The sequence below is a fragment of the Ochotona princeps genome, chromosome 8 (assembly GCF_030435755.1).
Source record: "Ochotona princeps isolate mOchPri1 chromosome 8, mOchPri1.hap1, whole genome shotgun sequence".
Taxonomy (NCBI): domain Eukaryota; kingdom Metazoa; phylum Chordata; class Mammalia; order Lagomorpha; family Ochotonidae; genus Ochotona; species Ochotona princeps.
In genome coordinates, this window is record NC_080839.1 from 4241460 (window position 1) to 4262568 (window position 21109).

General features: G+C 47.8%; 1 protein-coding gene across 2 annotated transcripts in view; it reads left to right on the forward strand.

Moving 5' to 3' along the window:
- The window catches only part of UXS1 (UDP-glucuronate decarboxylase 1), an 87936-nt gene that overhangs the window by 20249 nt on the left and 46578 nt on the right, over nt 1-21109 (forward strand). The window contains exons 2-4 of one of the 2 annotated variants that reach the window (XM_058667446.1): nt 14830-14857; nt 16723-16786; nt 17662-17705. In XM_058667446.1, the coding sequence (XP_058523429.1) occupies nt 14830-14857; nt 16723-16786; nt 17662-17705 (136 nt within the window). The remainder of the gene's footprint in view (nt 1-14829; nt 14858-16722; nt 16787-17661; nt 17706-21109) is intronic. The other variant, XM_058667447.1, reaches the window with a different exon arrangement.

Here is a 21109-nt window from a genome sequence, read left to right on the forward strand (position 1 = left end):
AGAGGAGCAGCGTGGACATGAACTGGCACCCAAAGGGATGGGAGGCTCTGAGGTGTGAGCCTTCTGGGCTGCACAATGCCAGCCCTATTACATGATTCTTTCCATAATCAGAGGTGAGCAGTCACAGTGGTGACTTGGAAATCTTGAACAGGAAAATGGCAAGGACAACAGCTTTCAGGACAAGCCATCTTGCTGTGAGAGAGAGTGGTGCCAAGTGGAGATGGCAGCACCGGAAGGGCTGTGAAGCTGGTCGGCTGCTGCCAGGTGGATACTCAAGTGGACTGGGCGGGGCGGAGGTGGGGATCCAAGACAGCTACTCAGAGAAGGGCAGCGCTCTCCTCCTCCAGTGAGAAAACCCGAAGCACCTGGTATTAGAGGTTGAAGTCACGCTCACAGATCGAGCCCCTCTCTGCCAGCTTCTGGGAGACCTGCCTTCCCCACCCAGCGTTGGTGCCGCTCTCCTAGCTGTGAAGTAGAGCAGCGGCTGGAAGGCTGGGAGACCATCTGGCTCACACTACCAGCTTCCAAGACATCCTATGGAGCTGTTGTAACCAAATCAGCATTGTCCTGGCATAAAAATAGACATGTAGACCAATGGAACAGAATAGAAACCCCAGAAATATATTCACACATCTTCAACCAATTAATTCTTGTCTAATGTGCTAAGAACAATCGCTGGAGAAAGGACGGTCTCTTCAATAAATGGTGTTGGGAAAATCAGATTTTCACATGCAGAAGTTTGAAATAATACCCCCCACTTATACCCTATATAAAACATCAAGCCAAAAGGGATCAAGAATCTAAACTTGAGTTGTCAACTAAAGAGGATTATGGGGTAAACATTGCAAGGCATTGTTCTAGAAGGCTTTCAGGGTGAGACCCCCAAAAGCAGTGGCAGTAAAAGCAGAAAAAGTGTATGGAGTTACATCAGACTAGAAGCTTCTGCTCAGCAAAGGAAGTGATTAGCAAAAGGAAGGAACAGTGACATGGGGATTTAAATTAATACAGCCACTATGGAAAACAGTGTGGAGATTTAAAAAAAAAAAAACTGAAAATTGACTTACCATATGATCCAGCAATCCCACTACTGGGTATATCCCCAAAAGGCAGAAATACACTGTATCAATAGCCAAGTGTGGAGTCAAGGTGCCCTGTTCAAGTGAATGGGTAAGGAGAATGTCATCTGTGTCTACAATGGAATGCCATTTAACTACTTAAAACAGTTAAATTCTACCAGTTGTAGCAAAATGACTGCCACTGGAGGACGTCCTGTGGAGTGAAATGAGCTGGAGAAAGAAGGGCAAATGCTGTGTGTTCTCTCTTATATGTGAGAGCTGAAATTTAAAAAAGAAAGAAATTCCTGTGTTTGTCAATATTGCTGCTGATATAGTTTAATGAAATATTATACTTCTGCCAAAACAGTAGTTAATGTCATGCAAATATACTTTGAATGATCTGTGATTACTTTAAAATTTAGTGTATGGGTAAATGGTCACTGTTTCTAGCCATTGTCTATTTTCCTATTAGCGTCTTTTCGCCTTTTACTTGTTAAGCTTCTTAGTCGAAGAAGTATTACTTTACCATAATGTAAATCTAAAATATATTATCTTAAAAACTAAGGGGAGAATGAAGGAGGAAAGGAATATTATTATTTTCTTAGAATCATGTCTGCAAACCATACTGAATCTGTTAAAATCTAGTTAAGAAAATATAACCAACTGAAGGAGAGAAAGTGTTAGCAACCTCTGCCTCTGATAAAGCGTTAATATTCAGAATAGGGCCGGGCACAGTGACTCACTGCCTAAAGTCCTCACCTTGCATGTGCTGGGATCCCATATGGGTGCCGGTTCATCTCCCGGCTGCTCCACTTCCCATCCAGCTCCCTACTTGTGACCTGGAAAAGCAGTAGAGGATAGCCCAAAGTCTTGGGACCCTGCACTGCGCGGGAGACTCGGAAGAGGCTCCTGGATCATGGCTTCACATTGGCTCAGTTTGGGCTGTTGCAGCCACTTGGAGAATGAACCAGCAAATGGAAGGTCTTTGTCTCTCCTTCTCTCTGTAAATCTTCCTGATAAAAACAACAAAATCTTTAATAAATATATCTATATATAGCAATATATATAGATACTCAGAGGTGTGATAGCCTAGAGGCTAAAGTCCTCACCTTGCATCTGCCGGGATCCCATATGGACACTGGTTCATATGCCAGATGCTCCACTTCCCATCCATCTCCCAGCTTGTGGCCTGGGAAAGCAGTAAAAAAATGGCCCTGCACCCAATTGGGATACCTGGAAGAAGCTCCTGGCTCCTGGTTCCTGGCTTTGGATCAGGTCAGCTCTGGTCATTGCAGCCACTTGAGGGAGTGAACCAGCAGATGGAAGATCTTTCTCTCTGTCTCCTTCTCTCTGTGTATCTGCCTTTCCAGTAAAAAAATAAAACAAATCTTTTACAGAATATTCAGAATAGATTAGCGGTTCAAGAAAGTCAGTAACGGTGGCAAAGCTAAGAATCTAGCTAAGTAGGCAAAGGATGTGAAAAGAGATTTTTCAAAGGAGAAAATACAGTGACCAACAGATACAACAAAATGCTCGGGCTGGCATTGTGGTACACCAGGTTAAGTGCTCCCTGCGGTGTGGGCATCCCGTATGAGCATTAATTTGAGATCTGGCTATTCCACTCTGTGTCTAGATCCCTGCCAATGTGCCTTGGATAGCACCTGAAGATGGCCCTGGGACCCATCGCACCTGTGGGAGACTCACGAGTTCAGGCTCCTGGCTCAGCACTGGCTGTTGCAGTCATTTGAGCAGTGAACCAGCAGATGAAAGTCCATCTCTCCCTATCTGATTGTCACTCAGCCTCTCATTTAAGGAAATACATCTTAAAGAAAAGTTCAGTGTTAGGGAAATGTGAGTCAAAACCACAGTGAGAAGTCTCCTCACTCCAGTTGGAGTGGATGTCGTCCAGAAACCAAAACAATCACAAATGCTGGGGAGGTTTGGGAGAAAAAGGTGCTGTAATACTGTGTTGGTGGGAATGTAAATAACAGAGATTCCTCAAGAAAACTAAAAATGGGCCTACAGTGTAATCCAGCTATCCTGTTTCTGCAATTCTATCCAAAGGAAATTAAGTCAGTATATGAAAGAGTTAGCTGCCCTCCCGTGTTTATTGCAGCCCAGTTCACAACAACTGTCAATAAACCTGGGTGCTTTAGGAGCACAAAAGCACAAATTTCCCTCTGTGCCCATAAATGTAGTTATCGTCAATAATAAAACATTTTTAATGATAAAGGGTTGGGCACAGGGTCTGCCAGCTGTCTGGGCAAGGCAGGGAGACATGGCATGTCTCCATGGGCAAGGCGTCTGACACGATGCTTCCTGGTGTGTGTGTTCACTCTGTTCTTTGTGCTGCCCAAACCCCGGCTGTGTGCAGAGACAAGCGGGGAGAGTAAAGGCGGGCTGTGGGTCGCAGCAGCGCTCCCTGGAGCACTTGTTGGAGCTCTTGTGGCTGGGCCTATCCCAGAGCTTGTAATTCCACAGATGCCTACTTTCTACACTGTCATCGTAGACCAGCATCCACAGCGATATGGAGTGCTCTCCCGTGGTAGAGATTCCCATTGTCCACTCGATGTCCAGTGTAAGGCGTGGGCAGATTTAGTGTTGGTCAGGGACTCACTTCCTGGTCCACAGGTGGTACCTTCTCATCATGTGGGAGAGAGGCAAGGCACTCCCTGGGTTCTTCCAGAGGGTCCTTGGCTCCATCCTTGAGGGCTCTGCCCCTTCTCCCAGCACCGTCACCGTGGCAGTTAGGACTTCAGCTTGTGAATCTTGGGTGGACGTGAGCAGTCAGATGGTCACACAAGCCCTGCTTTGGGCCCAAGAGCCTGCATTTCCAGAAAGTTCCTGTCCTTCTCTGGGGCCACCCTTTGTGCTGTCCTTGAGATAGTAAGTAATTAATTTTGAATTTCTCGCTGTTCTAATTTAGAAATTGTGCGGGTTTAATTTTTTTTTAATTATATTTATTTGTCTGGAAGAGAGAGAAAGGGAGAGACAGACACACACAGAGAGATCTTCTGTCTTCACTCTCCACGTGGCCACCATGAACAGAGCCTGACCAGGCTGAAGCCAGGAGCCAGGAGCTCCATCTGGTTCTGCCACATGGGGGGCTGGGACCCGAGCATTCAGGCCTTTATCTGCTGCTTTCCTGGGCACACCAGCAGAGAGTTGGATTGGAAGGGGAACAGCCAAGACACTTGAACTGGCGCCTACATGTTACCCTGGGACAGTAGATGTTTAAGCCACTACTCCGCAGCACAGGACCTGGGTTTTATTTTATAATTAAAATTATGCTTTGCAGGATTTGTACATTGTACTTTGAAAGCCCTGATATGGACCCTGTGGTTTCATTAAACCAAATCAGCATCCTCTACAGACTTCAAAAATGCACTTGAACTTTCTTCCTGTGGATTGTAGAAGTCAAAATAATTCAGTACCAACATATAGAAATGCGTTACATTCTGTCCCCCAGACTTCCCTTTAGAATATTCAGATATACATGGTGTAGTTTTAAGAAGCAAAAATCAACTCTATGTTTATACTGTCCGGATTACCTTTTTCACTTATCATCTGTATAGACTTTTTTTTGTTAAAGATTTATTTATTTTTATTGGAAAGGTGGATATACATAGAGGAGGAGAGACAGAGAGGAAGATCTTCCATCCGATGATTCACTGCCCAAGTGAGCGCAACGGGCCGGTGCTGCGCTGATCCGAAGCCAGGAACCTGGAGCTTCCTCCAGGTCTCCCACACGGGTGCAGGAACCCAAGGCTTTGGGCCGTCCTTGACTGCTTTCCCAGGCCACAAGCAGGGAGCTGGATGGGAAGTGGAGCTGCCGGGATAAGAACCGGCGCCCATATGGGATCCCGGGGCATTCAGGGCGAGGACTTTAGCCGCTAGGCCACGCTGCCGGGCCCTGTATAGACTTTTTAATGAACCAGACATCATCTACAAAGTCCACAGTAGCTTGCACTTTTCAAAAATACTGCTTTTTTTGAAAGGCAGGGTGGCAGAAAGGAAAGACAAGAAGAAGCAGTCCATCCACGGATTGACTCCTCCAACACGCGTACCAGCTGGGGCTGGCCCAGGCTGAAGCCAGGAGGCAGGACCTCTCTGTGGTCTCTCCTGTAGGTACATCCTACTGCCTCCCAGGCGTGGGAGCAGGGAGCTGGTCCAGGAGCAGGGAGCTGGCCCAGGACTCCATGTGGTCTCCTGTAGGTACATCCTACTGCCTCCCAGGCGTGGGAGCAGGGAGCTGGCCCAGGAGCTGAGCAGCTGGACCAGGACTCCATGTGGTCTCCTGTAGGTACATCCTACTGCCTCCCAGGCGTGGGAGCAGGGAGCTGGCCCAGGAGCTGAGCAGCTGGACCAGGACTCCATGTGGTCTCCTGTAGATACATCCTACTGCCTCCCAGGCATGGGAATAGGGAGCTGGCCCAGGAGCTGAGCAGCTGGACCAGGACTTGCGTATAGGATGCTGGCATTGCACGTGATGGCCTAATGTGCTGTGCTGCCCCAGTTTCCTTCACTTTCAACCACCCATTTAATGAACATGACAGCTTTGGACAAAAATACTTCCCCTGAAATTGATGGTGAATGGCTTAGTCTGTTTTCTCCTACTAATAGAATGTGATTGGGCAGATTCTGAACCATAGATTCCACTTTGGAGGCTAGGACACACAATAATTGAGGGGCCACATGTGGCGGGGGCCTTTGTCCTGGCAGGCTGGGAAACAGGCGGAGGGTTCGTGGGCAGGGTGTGCTCCACGGGGAGGGACTGCTCTGTGGTGGCTTATGCTGCCCACCCTTTAGCAGCCTCAGCCTCTCAGTAGAAAAGAGAAACTGCACTCTCACTTCAGCACGTGCTGCTTATTTGAGAAATTTGAAAAGAGAACAATATCTTCTCTTTGGAACCTAGGCCAATTTAAGCCAGACTTTCAGTGCTTTTATTATTGCAAGACTTAAGTTCTTATCTGCTTTGGGAAAACATTTAAACTCTGCCACCTCCAAGTTTCCTAAGGCGAGTCAGGTACTGGCTTCTTTCCAGAGAGCTGGGATCACTGAGCTGCTTTGGGGGTGAGTAAAGGCACTTCTCTCCTGGACACATCCGATGTTTGGTTCAGCTGGGGACAGGAGGAGTACAAGCAGGCAGCTTGGGCTGGAGGCACTCAGGATTTTGCCAGGACTTTGGACCTGGCCCTTGACTTTCTTTTAGCTAGGAAGCTTTAAAAAGTTTACTTGAGAGGCACAGAGAGCTCCCCTCTGTAAGCTAGCTTCCCATATGCTTTATGGCCCAGAGTCACTCCAGGTCTCTTATGTGGGTGGCAGGGACCCAGCTTCCTGAGCCATCACTGCTGCCTCCCAGGGGCCGCCCTGATGCTGAGCTGGCGTCAGGAGCCAGAGCGGGGACTCGGAGGATCAGTACCTGCTCCTCTGCCCCTCACGATTGGGCCTGATTGGCTGTTCTCTGCAGAGCTGTGCCTCTTGGTGCAGCCACACCTGCCAGGGAGTGCTTGAATGGGAAAAGCTATCTGAGTGCCTCAGTGGGTTGATTGAAGTTTAGGTTACAGAGTGGCAGAGCTGGCTTAAGCAGCCAGTTCACTGCCTCTGGAGGAAGCCCCCATCATCTTACCACACCCCTAGGTTCTTTGGGTCAGAAGTGTGGAATGAAGTGGGGAGTTCATTTGAGACAACCCAGGAGCTGAGAGCTCACCTGCAGGTGGCTGCTTCACGGGTCTCTAGGGACAGACTCTGCCGCGTCTCAGTAGGTTCAGGCTGATCGCTGTCTGTCATGGCGGCCCAGGCTCTATAACTGAATGTCCCAGCTGGTAAGGTAGCAGCGCTGACCATCGGTGACTATCTTCAGAAGTCATCTCCACCCTTTCCTGTGATGTAAGCAGCACAAGTCCCAGGTTCAAAGGCAGACATGGAGGCTTCCCCCACAGGAAGCGCATCAGACAATGTTTGGGTAGGGTTGAAAAGTACCACCTTGTAGACTCCCTATATAAAAACCACAGTGACGCTGTCCAGCTGTGCGGTGAGCACCGGCCACATGGTTATGGGTCAGACATCTTGGTGCAGTTAACATTCTCAGAAAAGCGTGCAAACAACAAACAGTCCAGCAGCAGCCTAGTCCTGGAACCTTCTCTGCCAATGATACTTAAAAGGTACTCAGGGTGCCTTGTTTGCTCAAGACCTCTATTAAAATGCCCTCACCCTAGCCAGGGAGAGTTCCATGTGGGAGCCCGCTTTCCTGCCCCTTGTGGATTTCATTGGTGTTTCTGTCAGTAGGCGTACGTGTCATGATACACCTGCAGAGTCAGGGCAAGGTGGGGATGGGGACTCATTTTGAGAACAAGCTTGAAAATGAGCACACAGTCCTTGCATGCAGATGGGGCAACTCCACACAGACCATGGAAGGGCGAGGCATGGCAGAGTTTGGGCAGGCAGCCACTGTGTGGGCTGGAGCACATCCCTCGCTCTTCCCTCGCTCCTTTCTGCCGCTGGCTGTGTGAGATAACGATAGCCTGACTTTGTGGATAGACTGGTGAGCCTGAAAGGTCTGCCTGGAGTAGGTGCTCAGGAGATGGCAGCAGTGTGGCTTGGCTGCAAGGCTGTGTCCACCACCTGGCAGCCATGCAGTGACCCGTGCCGCATCCTAAGGAGCCTTCACCCGGTCACCCTTGAGGCTCCCCTGGCTGGTGTTGGCCTTCCAAGCTCCAGGTCTCAGATTCTCACCAGGTGGACATCCTGGCCAGGATTGCTTTAAGATGCCTTGACACGGCCTGAACATGTGCTTATCCCAGACCACGATTTGCCGCACCGCCACCACTCCCCATCCTGCAGCACACTCACTCCCAGGCCCTGGAGCTCTGCCCTACCCCAGCTTCTCTGTCGGCTGGTCTGCTGCAATGCAGGCAGGAGCCTCTGGCCGCACACTCCACCCGCATGCTTTGGTGCAAACTGACCCAGGCTTGCCGTCTTTGTAGTAGCAGAGGAACATGATGGCACACATCTTTGGTTCATTAATAGGACTTTGCTGGGGAGTATTTTATGACTACATCCATCTGGCATGGCCCATCTTCATCTTGTGATCTCGCTCCTCTTCCTCTCCCCAGGGGCCTCTGCCTGCCTGGCCCCTCCCCAGCTCTTCTTGCAGGCTCATCTGTGCCCATCATTTGGCCCACTTGTGCTGACAGCCTCCATGCGTTTTTGCAATGCAGTGGCTTCTCTTCTGGGCTGCCCAGGCCTCGGCTTCTCCTTCTCTCTGTCAGAGCCAAAGTTAAAAAAAAAAAAATTAACAATTTTGAGTCTATCAGGAAAAAGTTACGGCAGAAGCGTTAGTCACAGCACCCGAGAGTCATGTGAAATGCGATTGCAGTGGCGTAAGAACACGGTGTGCGCTCACCGGGTGCTCACTGTGCTTGCTGCGTCGCCAGCGTGGAGCAGTAGGACAGAGAGCAGGAGCCTGCCGACGCTCAAGTATTCACTCTTACTCTTTGCTGGAAACGTTTGCCAGTTCCTGCCCGGGGCAGTGATCCCAGTGACCTAGGGAGGCTTTCATAATTCCTCCTTTCAGCACGTACGGTGTTCCTCTGTCTGCATACTTTAGATTGAACTAATGAAGGAAACAGAAAATCTGTGTTTATATTTTATTGGAGACAGACAATAAACATGGAGTATCTGTAATCCCAGCATCCGAATCTAAAAATGTCTGAAGTCTGAACTTTTTGAGCCCCAGTGTGGTGCCACAAATGGAAAATGTCACACCATGAAACTTTTTTTTTTTTAAGGCTGGAAAAAATGACCTCCAGGCCCTGTGGATAATGCACATATGAAACAGATCAGTTCCACGTACAGACTTGTGTCCCATCCCCGGGATATCTGAGAACATCGAGAGCGCATCTGGTCCCAAAGCCTGTTGTTAGGTGAACGGGCCTGGGGGCAGCTGGTGGGGGTTCCATTGCTGAGGCACCCACAAGTGACTTTGGGGGCGAGAGCTCAATGGACTGAGGGAGGGCAGGAGTTGGAAGGAGACTCAGGCGAGGGCCGACCTGGCAGGTTGGAGAATCTAGCAGATTCTGACTCAAGGCTGGAGTCCATGCCGTGGAGGCCCAAGGAAGCTTGGAAGTTGTGGGCTGCAAGTGGAGGATGAGCTCCCTGACCCCGACCTCACTCGTTGCTAGGTCCTGGAGAGCTTTTCACTGCTGAAGATTGGCACGGGCAGGAGCCTTGTTCCTGGAGCTTCGCGGCTTGCTTGGCCTATAGGAGTAACTCAGCAAATTATGTTGCTAATTGATTTTAAAAAGACCTGCATTTATGCCTGCTGACTGCCAGTGCTCCTGCTGTTTTTCTCCCCATGCTGGTTCAGTTCGATTGTCTAGGTGCATAGTGTGGATTAGGTGCCCGGTGCCCAGCTGGTGACTTGTACTGTGGGTTTTGTTTTGTTTTCTTTTCCTAGAATGAGTGTCATGCTCCTGCTGCCTGCAGTTTTGGGTGGACCTCCCCTGCTTTCTGGTAACCGGCTCAGTTCAGGGGAAGCTTCTCCAACCAGCTTCCCAGGCTCTCCTCCCCCAGCATCCTGCTGCATTTTGGTCACAACACACACTGCCAAGTAGAAGGTGCAGGTGTTGTGTGCTGGGTCTCACCCGTCCTGCCCTGCAGCGCAGGTTCTTCAGGTGTCTGGTGGGTGGGCAGTGAAGGAGTCTGAGAGGCACAGCTGGTGTGGCTGCCCATCCAGGTCTGCAGGCATGCCTTACGGAGACCCAGACTGTGTTCCATGGGCTTGTGCTGGAGCAGGGGTGGAGCAGCTTCCTGAAGTCCTACCTCTTCATGGGATACAGCGTGAAATACCTGGGCTTGCTAGTTTGAAATAGCGAATGGAATAGATCCAGCATTGTCGCAGTGCTGTGGACATGTCTCCTGCAGACCTGCCTTCCCTGGTGGGTTGACAGGCTCTGTGCTGCCTGTCCTGTTCTCGCAAAAGTTCCAAGCTCTCGCGAATTCTCAGCTGCTTGTGATCTCTGGTTCATTGGAGGCTTTGGAAAGCTCTGGGCACGGGGTTTTGTGTGTTTCAGGGGACCCCTGCCCTGGACTTTTAGGAATTCTTACCAAATCTGTACAGACCCCCCACTTCAGATTCAAATTGTGCTCCGAAAGGATCTATGTCAAGTGCTAGCTCATGCAGAACCTACTTAGACTAACACAGACTGCAAAAGCGCTGCTGTGTTCTTTTTTCTTCATTAGAAAGGACACTCATTTTTTCTTTATTGTGAAGATTTATGACGATTTGTTTTGAAGAAAGGATGAAGAGATAAGAGATCTTCCATCCACTGGTTCACTCCCCGATTGACTGCAGTAGCCAGGGCTGAGGCTGGAATGTGCTGGAGGTGCCCCAGGTGTAGCAGGTGCAGCAGGTGGAGTGGGGAGGCTTGGGCATCATCCACACTGCCTTTCCAGGTGCATTAGCAGGATGCTGGACTGGAAACGGAGCAGCCAAGGCTGATGAGCACTCCGATGTGTGCGCTGGTGTCAGAAACAGTGGCTTAACTCACTGCGCCACTTAACCAGCCGCCATTTTTAATCATATGCTTGAAAATAACTCAACTTTTGACCCTGTGTGAATATTTAGACTTTCTTGAACTGGGTATACCACAGAGTATATACAAAGTCATAACAAGAATTGTGAAACCATTGGTCCTCAATTTGTGTGCAACAGTATTGTTAAAATCAGCGTGTTTTGAAATGTGCTCAGAGGAATTCAGTTTAACCTTTGGTCAGTAATAGTGGATTTATGTCTCTTGTATTTACTCGTTTGATACTGACTCCAGGTGTTAGGTATAAGAGTTTAATTTAGATATTTGTAGAGATCATCCATTAATAATGCCTGGCTGTCCCTTTGAGGTACTGCAAGCTAGGTCAGACTAACGCAAGCAGGCTGCAGGTTTCTAGAAGCAGCAGTAATTTTGAGCAGTGTGCAGCCTTCCAGGCTTCCCCATGCAAAACCATGGAGTGGGGCTTCCTAGTCGTTGGGGAGTACTTGTGTCTACCCTTGCAGCCCACAGGGGTGCTGTGTGTGTCCGTCTTTGTTCTGGGCCTTAGTGCTGCGTCTTCTTCCTCACCAAGCAAGGCAGGTGCAGCTCTCAGTTAGTGTAAGGGACCTCAGAGACTTGAGGCAAAAATGATTAACATTTATTGTCTATACCACTCCCCAAGACTAAAAAATAAGACGTGTTGTAAGGAAAGGCAGAAAGTTGGCTTCCACTTAACCAAGTTAGTGCTTGGAGCCCATGTGCCCATTGTCACCAAGATCAGGGTAAGAAACCGTCTCATTCTGCACCCCCCACCCCACACCACAAGCATCCAGCGAGAGAGGATGCCACGGTCACATGGGCAACGCCAGTGTCCCCTGGTGTGGTTGTGGAGGCCTAGGCATGGAATACTGGCATGTGGAGTCTGTTCTGGCCAGGAGCGCCCCTGCAGAGGAGCTGACGGCTTGAGGTGGACAGGGATGTTTGCAGGGGGCAGTTCTGGGGAGGAGGGAATGGTGAGGCAAGGGAAAGGCCATCTGGGGCGAGACATCTGCAAGAGCCAGGAAGGATGGGAGCCTCAGAAAGCAGGCTAGGCATGAATCGTTTCTGTCTGTTACTGTGCAGCAACAGAGGGTGATTGAGGCCATGGCTTGGATGACACTTCACACTGGCCCTCACCGGCTTCCCCAGGAGAGCTGTGAAGAAAGTGCTGGGGGCTGGGGAGCGACAGAAAGGCTCAGGAAGAGAAGCTGTATGCTGGGGAGGCAGCCTCTGGTGCTCATTGAGATGGATCGGATCATGATAGAGGGATTCGAAGATGCCTCTGCAAAAGACATTTTGTACCGACTCGAGATTGGAAAGCAAAGAGCTGAGTAAACTTGGAACAGTGAACAGATGGGAAAAGACCTTGTAGAGGGCCTCGCCGCACAGAAGGCCCCTCCTTGATAGGCTAGATAATTCTTCAGCAGAGCAGGTGAGAGGCTGCCTGTTGTTGGAGGTGGCACAGTGAAGTGCTCGTGGCCTTGGATGGCTCTGGTCAGCCAGTGGGGGCTTCTCAGTGTTGGAGTCGGCTGGAGACCAAGAACTGAGGAACCCCGGAGGCATGCAGCGTGCGGCAGGGCACTCACAGTCTCTCCCCTCCTTTTGCAAAAGCACATAGGTACATAAATACAGGGGAGAAGAATCACTCAGGAACAATAAGCTCAGGACTTGGGCAATTTCAGTCTCTTTCTTGTGATGTAATTTGGAGCGTGGAAGTCATGCCAGGTATTGATTGTGTCAGTTGATTGTGTCATAGCAACAGGTTCGTGTTTGGGGCTCTGAAAACTCTAAAGAATGGCCCTTGAGCCTGCCAGGTCCTTTGAACTGGAGGAGGCTGGAAGGCCTCAGAGCAGCACCAAGTCCCAGGTCGTCCTGGTTCCTGCCGCCTTCCATTCCAAGCTCTTCCTAAGGGAGACCTTAGAAAGTAGCTTCCCTTGCCTCATAGTCAGCCTTAAAACTTGAAACTGTTTGTCCAGGCTTCCTACCCTCCCCTTGACCACGAAGAAATTTGTCTGGGCTCCCTTGTTTACTTAGGTGAGGATCCTCAGTGCAGACAGGCCCCTGGCTCACGGCCAGCAGGAAGGAATGTTGCACAGAGGGTTCAGGAAGAACGTGAGCCCACAGGCCCTGCTGGAAGTGCTCCTGGTTCTGTTGGCCGTTACTGACACACACACACACTGTCACATTTCTGCAGTTGTCGCCAGGCCATTACACATAAGCATAAAGCAGAGATTTTACCCTGTGTCTTTGGCTCTTCATTCTGGAGGCTACTATGTAGCTGTGATCCATTGACGTCATTCTGCCTTCCCCTTGTTAACCTGTATTTGGTTACAGGAGTGTCAGCCATGACCCTGAACAGTTGTAGCATAACTGATCTAGCTTGGGGGTGTTTAGGTTTGTTCTTACTTGTGGGTGTGAGCGTAAATAAGGTCATGATGTTTCTGAAGACCGCTTTCTTGTATGAGTATATGTAATTATTTCCTGAGAGTAATACTCTAAAGTAAAATTACATCCAAAGATGTAGACATTCTTTTTTTTTTTAAATGAACCTCCTACGGCTGTATGTTAGTTTCTCGCATTTCTCACTTCCTTGCCACTAGAGTTTATTATGGTTGCCTGCTCTGTCAGTAGTTTGCTCTTCTGTTTAAAGGTAGAAGTGCCTTTATGGAATCATCAACATTCTCCCCCCACTGCCTTTTTTTTTTAAGATTTATTAATTTTTGTTGGAAAATCAGATTTGCAGAGAGAGAGAGGAGAGACAAAGATCTTCCTTCTGCTGATTCACTCCCCAAGTGGCCACAACAGTCGGAGCTGAACTTTTCCGAAGCCAAGAGCCAGGAGCTTCTTCTGGGTCTCCCACATGGGTGCAGGGTCCCAAGGCTTTCTGTCATCCTCTGCTGCTTCCCCAGGCCATAAGCAGGGAGCTGGAAGGGAAGTGGAGCAGCCAGGACATGAACCAGTACCTACATGGGATCCTGGTGCGCATAAGGCGAGGACTTTAGCCATTAGTCTACTGGCCTGGGCCCCTCCCCTTTTTACAGTGGGAATTTCCTGTAAGACTATGATTCTTGTCACTAAATCGTACTACAAATATTAAGCCTCACTATGGACCAGAGGATATCAACACAGAGATGCTTGGGTTACTTGCCTCTCACCCCCGTCCTTCCCCGGTCCTAGGCAGGCATCTGTCTCCTGCCCTGGAAGCACCCCAGGGTCCCCAGCACCCAGAGGCATTCAGGATCTGGTAAGGGGCTGCAGGAAAGCCACCTGGAAATGTGTATAAAATATCAGTCTCCACACTTTATGTTAAAGGTTTCTGTACAATGATTGCTCCTGGTCCAGAGTTGCATTTTCAAACCATTGTCTTAGTCTGGTTTGTGTTGTTGTGATACAATGTCAGAGAGTGAACAAGTTACAAAGGAAAGTGGTTTATCAAAGTCCTGCTTCTTGAAGTTCAAGTGCATGCCAGAGGCATCTGCTAGGTCAGGGCAGAAGGGAATGCACCATGGAGTGGGACAGCAAGCTTGCCAGAGGAAACTCGATCTTCACAACAAAGATACCCTTCTTGTGACCCATTAATCCACTAGACCCAGTCCTGTCTGCCCACCTGGTCCCAATTCATCATGCTTCACTGATGTGGAGACCTCACTTCAGCAGGCGCTTGGGTGGAGACATTCAAACTGCAGCGGTGACCTGCAGTAACATTAGACCAGGGATTAGACCCTGGGGTTAGACCCTGTGTTGAGGACTGTGTCCATTGGCCTGTGTGCACTGGCCTGCCTACCAGGGAGAGCCTGGCAGATCGGACTGTAGGAGAAGGGAAATTGGTGAGTGCCTAGAACTGATGGTGCTAAAACTCAGCTTCAGAGCCTCATCAACATTTAAAGGGCCAGGGGCTGACTTGAACCCTTCACTTCCCTTCGGGAATGCAAACTTTCCATTTTTGCAGAATCCTCTCCCAGGCAAAGGTTGGGCCATTCTATTCATCAGAAGCTCATCACCCTTCAACTGCAAAGGCCAAGCAGGAGTTCTGTTTTCATTTTAGGTGGATTTTGGAAAATCAAGTGGCGACTTTATAGTCTTCATGGATTAGAATGTCATTTTCTCAGTCAGCTTTAAAATATTGATTACAAATCATGTTTACATCAAAATAAAACCCTGAGTATTGTGGTTTTAAATCTCATCTTTGTCTTCTTTTTTCACAGCTGTTTGGGGAAACTTCGTTAATATGAGGTAATTGTTTTTAATTGTATTATGGTTGGGTTTTATAGACACATTTTAGTTGCTACTGATGTGCCATAGATATCATGGGTTAATCAGAGAATATTTTTGAAATGAAATTGAATTTTGTGTATTTCATACGTAAAGCCATTTCTTTTCTTACATGAATATTCACAGGGTCACCTGATATTAACTTACCCAAGCAGCTTTTCCTCCAGATTGCCCAATCCCTGCCCTCCCCTGCAGAGGGCACACCCTGGCTTTCACACCACTGAAGGTCAGTGTCCACGTGCGGGTAGCTTGGCAAGCAGCACAGCCGTTGCTCCTGCAGAGCCTTGCCAGAGGGATCAGCCTTCGGAAAACCCGGCTGACCTGGCTCCAGGGAACTAACTCAAGTTTGGGACCAGAAGTGATCTGAATTTGGGATTTTTTTTTTTTTTTTTTAATATTTGCTTGTACATCATGCTATATCTTGGGTGGGGACCCAAGTCAGAACATTCATCATTGATGTTTCCCACATACCTTAGACACATAGCTGGAAGGTGGTTTTATGCAGTATTTATATGTATGTTTTGACTGTGCCAGGTGACATAAGATAAAATGTTGACTTTTCCAGTTGGAGTACCACATCAATACTCAGGAAGTTTTGGATTTTGGACCATTTTAGCTTTAGGGCTTTCAGCTGAGGGGTGCTCAGCCTGTTTGGAATGTGGGGCCTGAGGCTACCTGTGTATATCAAAGCAGCCTTAGGGAGCTTTGTACTCCAAGTGTGAGTAACTTGTGCTTCCTAATTGGTCAGGAGGGACACTTGTAAAAGCAAAAGCTGTGTCTTCATAGAAGGATTTAAAAATTAGTCAAATTAAATAAGTAATTAACTTTTTTTAATCTACAAAAAGTAATGAGCATTGATCTTAAAACATTTGACATTGTTAGCACAGTTTTTCATTTAAAGAAAAATTCACTCTGCTATGTTTCATGACATTGAGAAATGTCAGAATAGCACTCCGAGCTGTGATGATGAAGTTGGCATCAGCCTTAAATGCTGTGTGAACGGTGCCTGTGCCCCAGGTAGCTTGTCCTGTGAGGTTGGCCCTGCAAGGTGGGTGGGGTGGTGTTGGTCTGCATCCCGCCACCAGGGCTGCTGTGTCTCCTGACAAGGCCGGCTGTGTGTGGCTAGGTGGGGTGCCCAGATCCCATCTGAAGGAGCTCTGTGTTTTCACTTGGAAATACTCCATTTTGCACTAAATTGTGGAAAAGGTTCAGCAGACAAACACGTGCTCTTACAGAAACACTTCTTGCTTCTCCTTAAAAGTCCCATCATGGAGGCAAGACGGAAAGGAGATTGTTTCCGTTTCATACCAACAATCCGTCAGGTAATGCTCGGGGCACTCCGTATTCCTGGATTTAATCAGCTGCAGATTAAAAATGGATTTGAGCCTCTCTCTGGTGGCTACATCTGAGCAGAATATGTACAGACTTGTTGTCCTGGTCATTCTTTCTTCGATCTTACGGTGTACCAACAATTTACATAGCAATTACATTGTGTCGGGCATCAGAGATCATTTAGAGATGACTTAAAGCAAATGGGACGAGGATGTGCCTAGATTATGTGCAGAAACATCCCTTCTTATGTAAGGGACAAATATCATCAGATTTCAGTGTGGGAGAGGAGTTCTAGATCCAGTCCCTTTGGATAGGGGTGTGTGCATGGATGGGTTTACAAGCTCTGCTCCCGCTGACACACCCTTCTAGAGGCAGTGAGTACCCAGGACAGACACTTGAACGGGACAAGGAAATGGGCTGAGGTGCTTGTGTCATGATTTGTTGGAAGCAAATCTTGAAGTCACAGAGCCTTTCAATTGATCTCAGTTTTGTAGCTTTCTGCTCAACAGGTCTATCCAGGAAACCGGTGAACTAAAAATTGAAAGCAAGATTGAAGAGGTTAGTCACTTTCCACGGTGTCTTCTGTTGCATTGCTACATTTCTCCATTCCCTTGTCTCTGCTGGTGCTGGTGTCTGTTTGGATAACTTAGTGCTGTTGTGGGATTCAAAACCATTGCTCAGAAGATTACTCCGTTAATCAAGAGGAGGCTTCCTGCTTACTCTCCTGTAGAAGCGGTCTCTTGGTGACCACTGCCTGTTTTTAAGGGTGTGATGCGTTAAATTTCACCTTAGCGACAGAAAGAATTGACTCACACTTGAACTGATTGCCTTGAAGAGATGGAGGAGTACCAGTGTGCATTCCCCTATTCAGGTCCTGACCCTAAAACAAGTGTGAGGCCATGGATAAATAGCCACGCTTGGCTGTAGAAAGAGACTGGAGTCATTCATGTTGGCTCCGGCGTCATAGAGAAGCTTTGGGTCACTCTATTTCTGCCCAAGCGCATGTTATAAACGTGAATGTGGGTTGACTCACCCGTGCCCTGCGGTTTCCATGCTGATCGCTTGGATCTCAGTGCAGGAACAGAAGGTTAAGTTTCCTAGGCTGCTCTTGGGGGATTCTTTTCTTCCTGAAAAGAGAGAGGCCGTATTGACCTGCCTGGTTTAAAGAACCTGGAATCCCTTTCTATTCTTCCTAGTAAGGTGGGTGAGTAAACAGTAACTGGAATAAGATCTAGCATGTAGTTTACCTGTTTAATTCTAGCATGGTGATTCAAATAAGTTGCCTGAATTTCAGATTGGAAGTCAATTGGTAGAAATTAAAATCGATTTTGCATCTTATCATGTGTATCTGAAATGTCAGAATGGGGTAAAAAAGTGGTAAAAGATTGCTTTTGTTTTAAAATTGATTATTATTATTATTATTATTATTCCAGATTGTTGAACCACTAAGAGAGAAAATCAGAGATTTGGAGAAAAGGTATGTATTGCCTTCATCTTGAATAGAGAAAAATGCTGATACTAGGCTTTGTGATATGGGAAAGTCAGTATCTAATTTCATATCAGCTGAATAATTAATTCCCCATCATGAAAAATGGAAGGCATCCTTCAAAGAACCCTTCCATGAAAAGGTCAATATAGACTTTTTACTTTGAAGGTAGAGTTTTTAAATCTTTTTTTTTCCTCTTTTGAAAGACTCTTTCTGATGAGTCATGACTTCTCTCCAGAATCGAGGATGTTTATTTACTTATTCAGTTTACATTTCCAGAAAAATCTTCCTAAAGCCTAACTGTAAATTCTAACTTTAAAGCCCTTCTGGAGTGAACATTTAGCATAGCAACAAGACTTCAAGTAAGGAGCACACTGGCTGTGTCTGGGTAGCTGGGTTTCTGTGCTTTTCTGTTTGTTTAATGTTTTTTTTTAGGCTGAGTGATGGCGAGAAAGGGAGAGACACACACACAGGCACAAAGCCAGAGAGATCTTCCTTGCAAGGATAGCTTTTCCAGATGCTTACAACCTCCTGGGTGGGGCAGCCCAAATTCATCAGCCCAGAACTGCATCCTCGTTTTACACGTAGGCAGCAAGGACTCCAGCACTCCTCGCAGGCACGTTACCAAGGAGCTCAGCTGGAAGCAGAGTAGCTGGGAGGTAGCCAGGCATTCCTGGATGTAATGGCAGACATTCCCTGAGGCAGCCTGTCCCCTGTGCCACAGCACCTACCCAGAGTAGCCAAGTTGGATGCAGCTCTGGTTCCTGACTCCAGCTGCCTGGGAATGCAGACCCTGGGTCCTTACCATCCACAGGGAAGGTCAGGATGGACTTCTTCATTCCTGGCTGCTGGTCATCCGGGGAATGAAGCAGTGGACAGACGCTTTCTTTCCGTCCGCCTATCTATCTCTACCGCGCAGATTACGAAAGTTCTCTTGTGATGTTCGTTTTTCTATGGATTGACAGTCTAAACAGATGTCCACATTAAACATTTTGATCTTTTGGCCCATTTGAGTATAAGCCCCACTGGAACTCTGAAAGAAGAATGAATCTGGGTCTGTGAGGGCTTTCCCGTGTGTAAACTGTTGTGAATAACTTGAGCAGGACATCAGCTGGCTTGTGCGTGTACTAAGTCCAGCAGAGTTCAGAGCTGACTCGTCTGGAGGGTGGAGACACTGTCGGAGCTGTAGATGTGGGGTCCAGTACATCGTGCTTTCTCTGTCGGTTTTTGCTTTTGTACCCAATGTACATCAGGAGTTCCATTAGCTTTGTGTTACATTAACTAAAATACCTTCAGGAATGCAAAGGGCATTCTTGAATAGGAAAATGTTTAGGCTTGCAGCTTGGAGGTCAGAGTTCAGGCTTAGGACACTCCCTCATCTGTCATCTGGTGGAGCAGGTGCAAAGGAATGACTGTATGGCAAGCCCGGAAGCAGAGAAGCCAGACTGAACAGGACTCAGCTGAGCCTCATGTGAGAATTCCCTTCTAGCCACCATGGTACAGTCAGTTCTCCATCCTAATCCATCAGCCATTAGCATCCATCCATTAACGTACCGTATAACTGAGATCTTTATGTCTTGCGTGAATTTGGGAAGCCAAGTCTAGGTACAGTGGCTAAGAAGCCAGAATTGTGTAATATGACAGAAACGCTTACTTGAATTCCATTCCAAAGTAAATTCCTCCTCCTCTTTGACTTGGAGAGATTGCAGAGCATGTGACTTGTGGGTCACACATTCTGTGTCACTCACACTTCTAAAATGTTTGCACTTCTGGTGCAATAACCTAGTGGTTAAATCCTCACCTTGCACAACGCCAGGATTCATATGGGTGCTGGTTCATGTACTAGCTGCTCCACTTCCCATCCAACTCCCTGCTTGTAACCTGGGAGGATGGTCCAAAGCCTTGGGACCCTGCACCCGTGTGGGAGACCCAGAAGAAGTTCCTGACTCCTGGCTTTGAATTGACTTAGCTCCAGCCCTTGTGGCTACTTGGGAAGTGAACCAGCAGATGAAAGATCTTTCTTTGTCTCTCCTCCTCTCTGTGACTCTTTTTTAAAGATTTATTCATTTTTATCGCAAAGTCAGATATATGGAGAGAAGGAGATACAGAGAGGAAGACCTTCCGTCTGATGAGTCACTCCCCATGTGACCGCAGTGGCTGGAGCTGCGCCGATCCAGAGCCAGGAGCCAGGAGCCAGGAGCTCTTCTGGGTCTCCCACGCGGGTGCAGGGTCCCAAGGCTGTGAGCCATCCTCTACTGCTTTCTCAGGCCACAAGCAGGGAGCTGGATGGGAAGCAGGGACGCCAGGTTAGAACTGGTGCCCATATGATATCCTAGCTCATTCAAGGCGAGGACTTTAGCCACTAGGCCATGGCGCCAGGTCCTCTCTGTGACTCTTAAAAAAATTAATATGTTTGCATTTCTGGCACCAGAGCTTTTCCTTTGAGTGTCTATGTAGAAAACTTTGTATGTCTGAAGTAACAACTAAATTGTAAGAAAATTTGAAAAAGATTAACTGTGTAAAGATTGTCAAAAAATATAATAAAAAAAAAGAAAAAAAAATTTGAAAAAGAAAACTGGAGATGGTTTTTTAGAATTTATGTAATTCTCTTCCTGCGATGAGTTTGGTCGGTGGGAGTCAGTATTTATAGGAGTCCAGAAGGAAAAGGAAAAATGAAGAGCAGATTCATTTTGACTTTTTGCATTAAGGGATCGCAGGGGATGAGAGTGGAGAGGAATGCTCCTTCTTTTCGTTCTTATCTTCAGCGGAGCAATCAGGGCAGCCTTAATTTCCACTCATACTGGAGTGCAAGCTGGTGGTTATTTTTAGTAGATTGCCTTAGTAACATGAGGCTGCAGTTGCTTTAAATTTTTCTTGCCGTGATTTTGTAGAAATTCCATTCCTGATAGCATTGTGTTGAATAGGTGCCAGAAATCCTGCCTTTGATAAAGTTATATAGAGATATTTTAAAGGAAGCTTAAAAAATATTTTATGTATGTCAAGAAAACCCACTGGAAGTAAAGAAAAAAAAAATCTATATACAGTCATTTTCTTTAGGTAATAATATCCATGTTTTTAATTTTGATTATTTGAGAGGCTGTGAGATGCCATAAAGAGGAGGTTATGATCTGCTGGTTCACTCCCCACATGCACCTGGTGGCCAGAAGCTGGAGGCAGGCCCTGGGACGCAGTCCTGGTCTCTAGCCAGAGTGGCTGTCAGTGCTGCCCAGGGTGCAGCTGGGAGCAGCAGGAGGCAGGCCCTGGGACGCAGTCCTGGTCTCTAGCCAGAGTGGCTGTCAGTGCTGCCCAGGGTGCAGCTGGGAGCAGCAGGAGGCAGGCCCTGGGATTCAGTCCCTGTCTCTAGCCAGAGTGGCTGTCAGTGCTGTCCAGGGTGC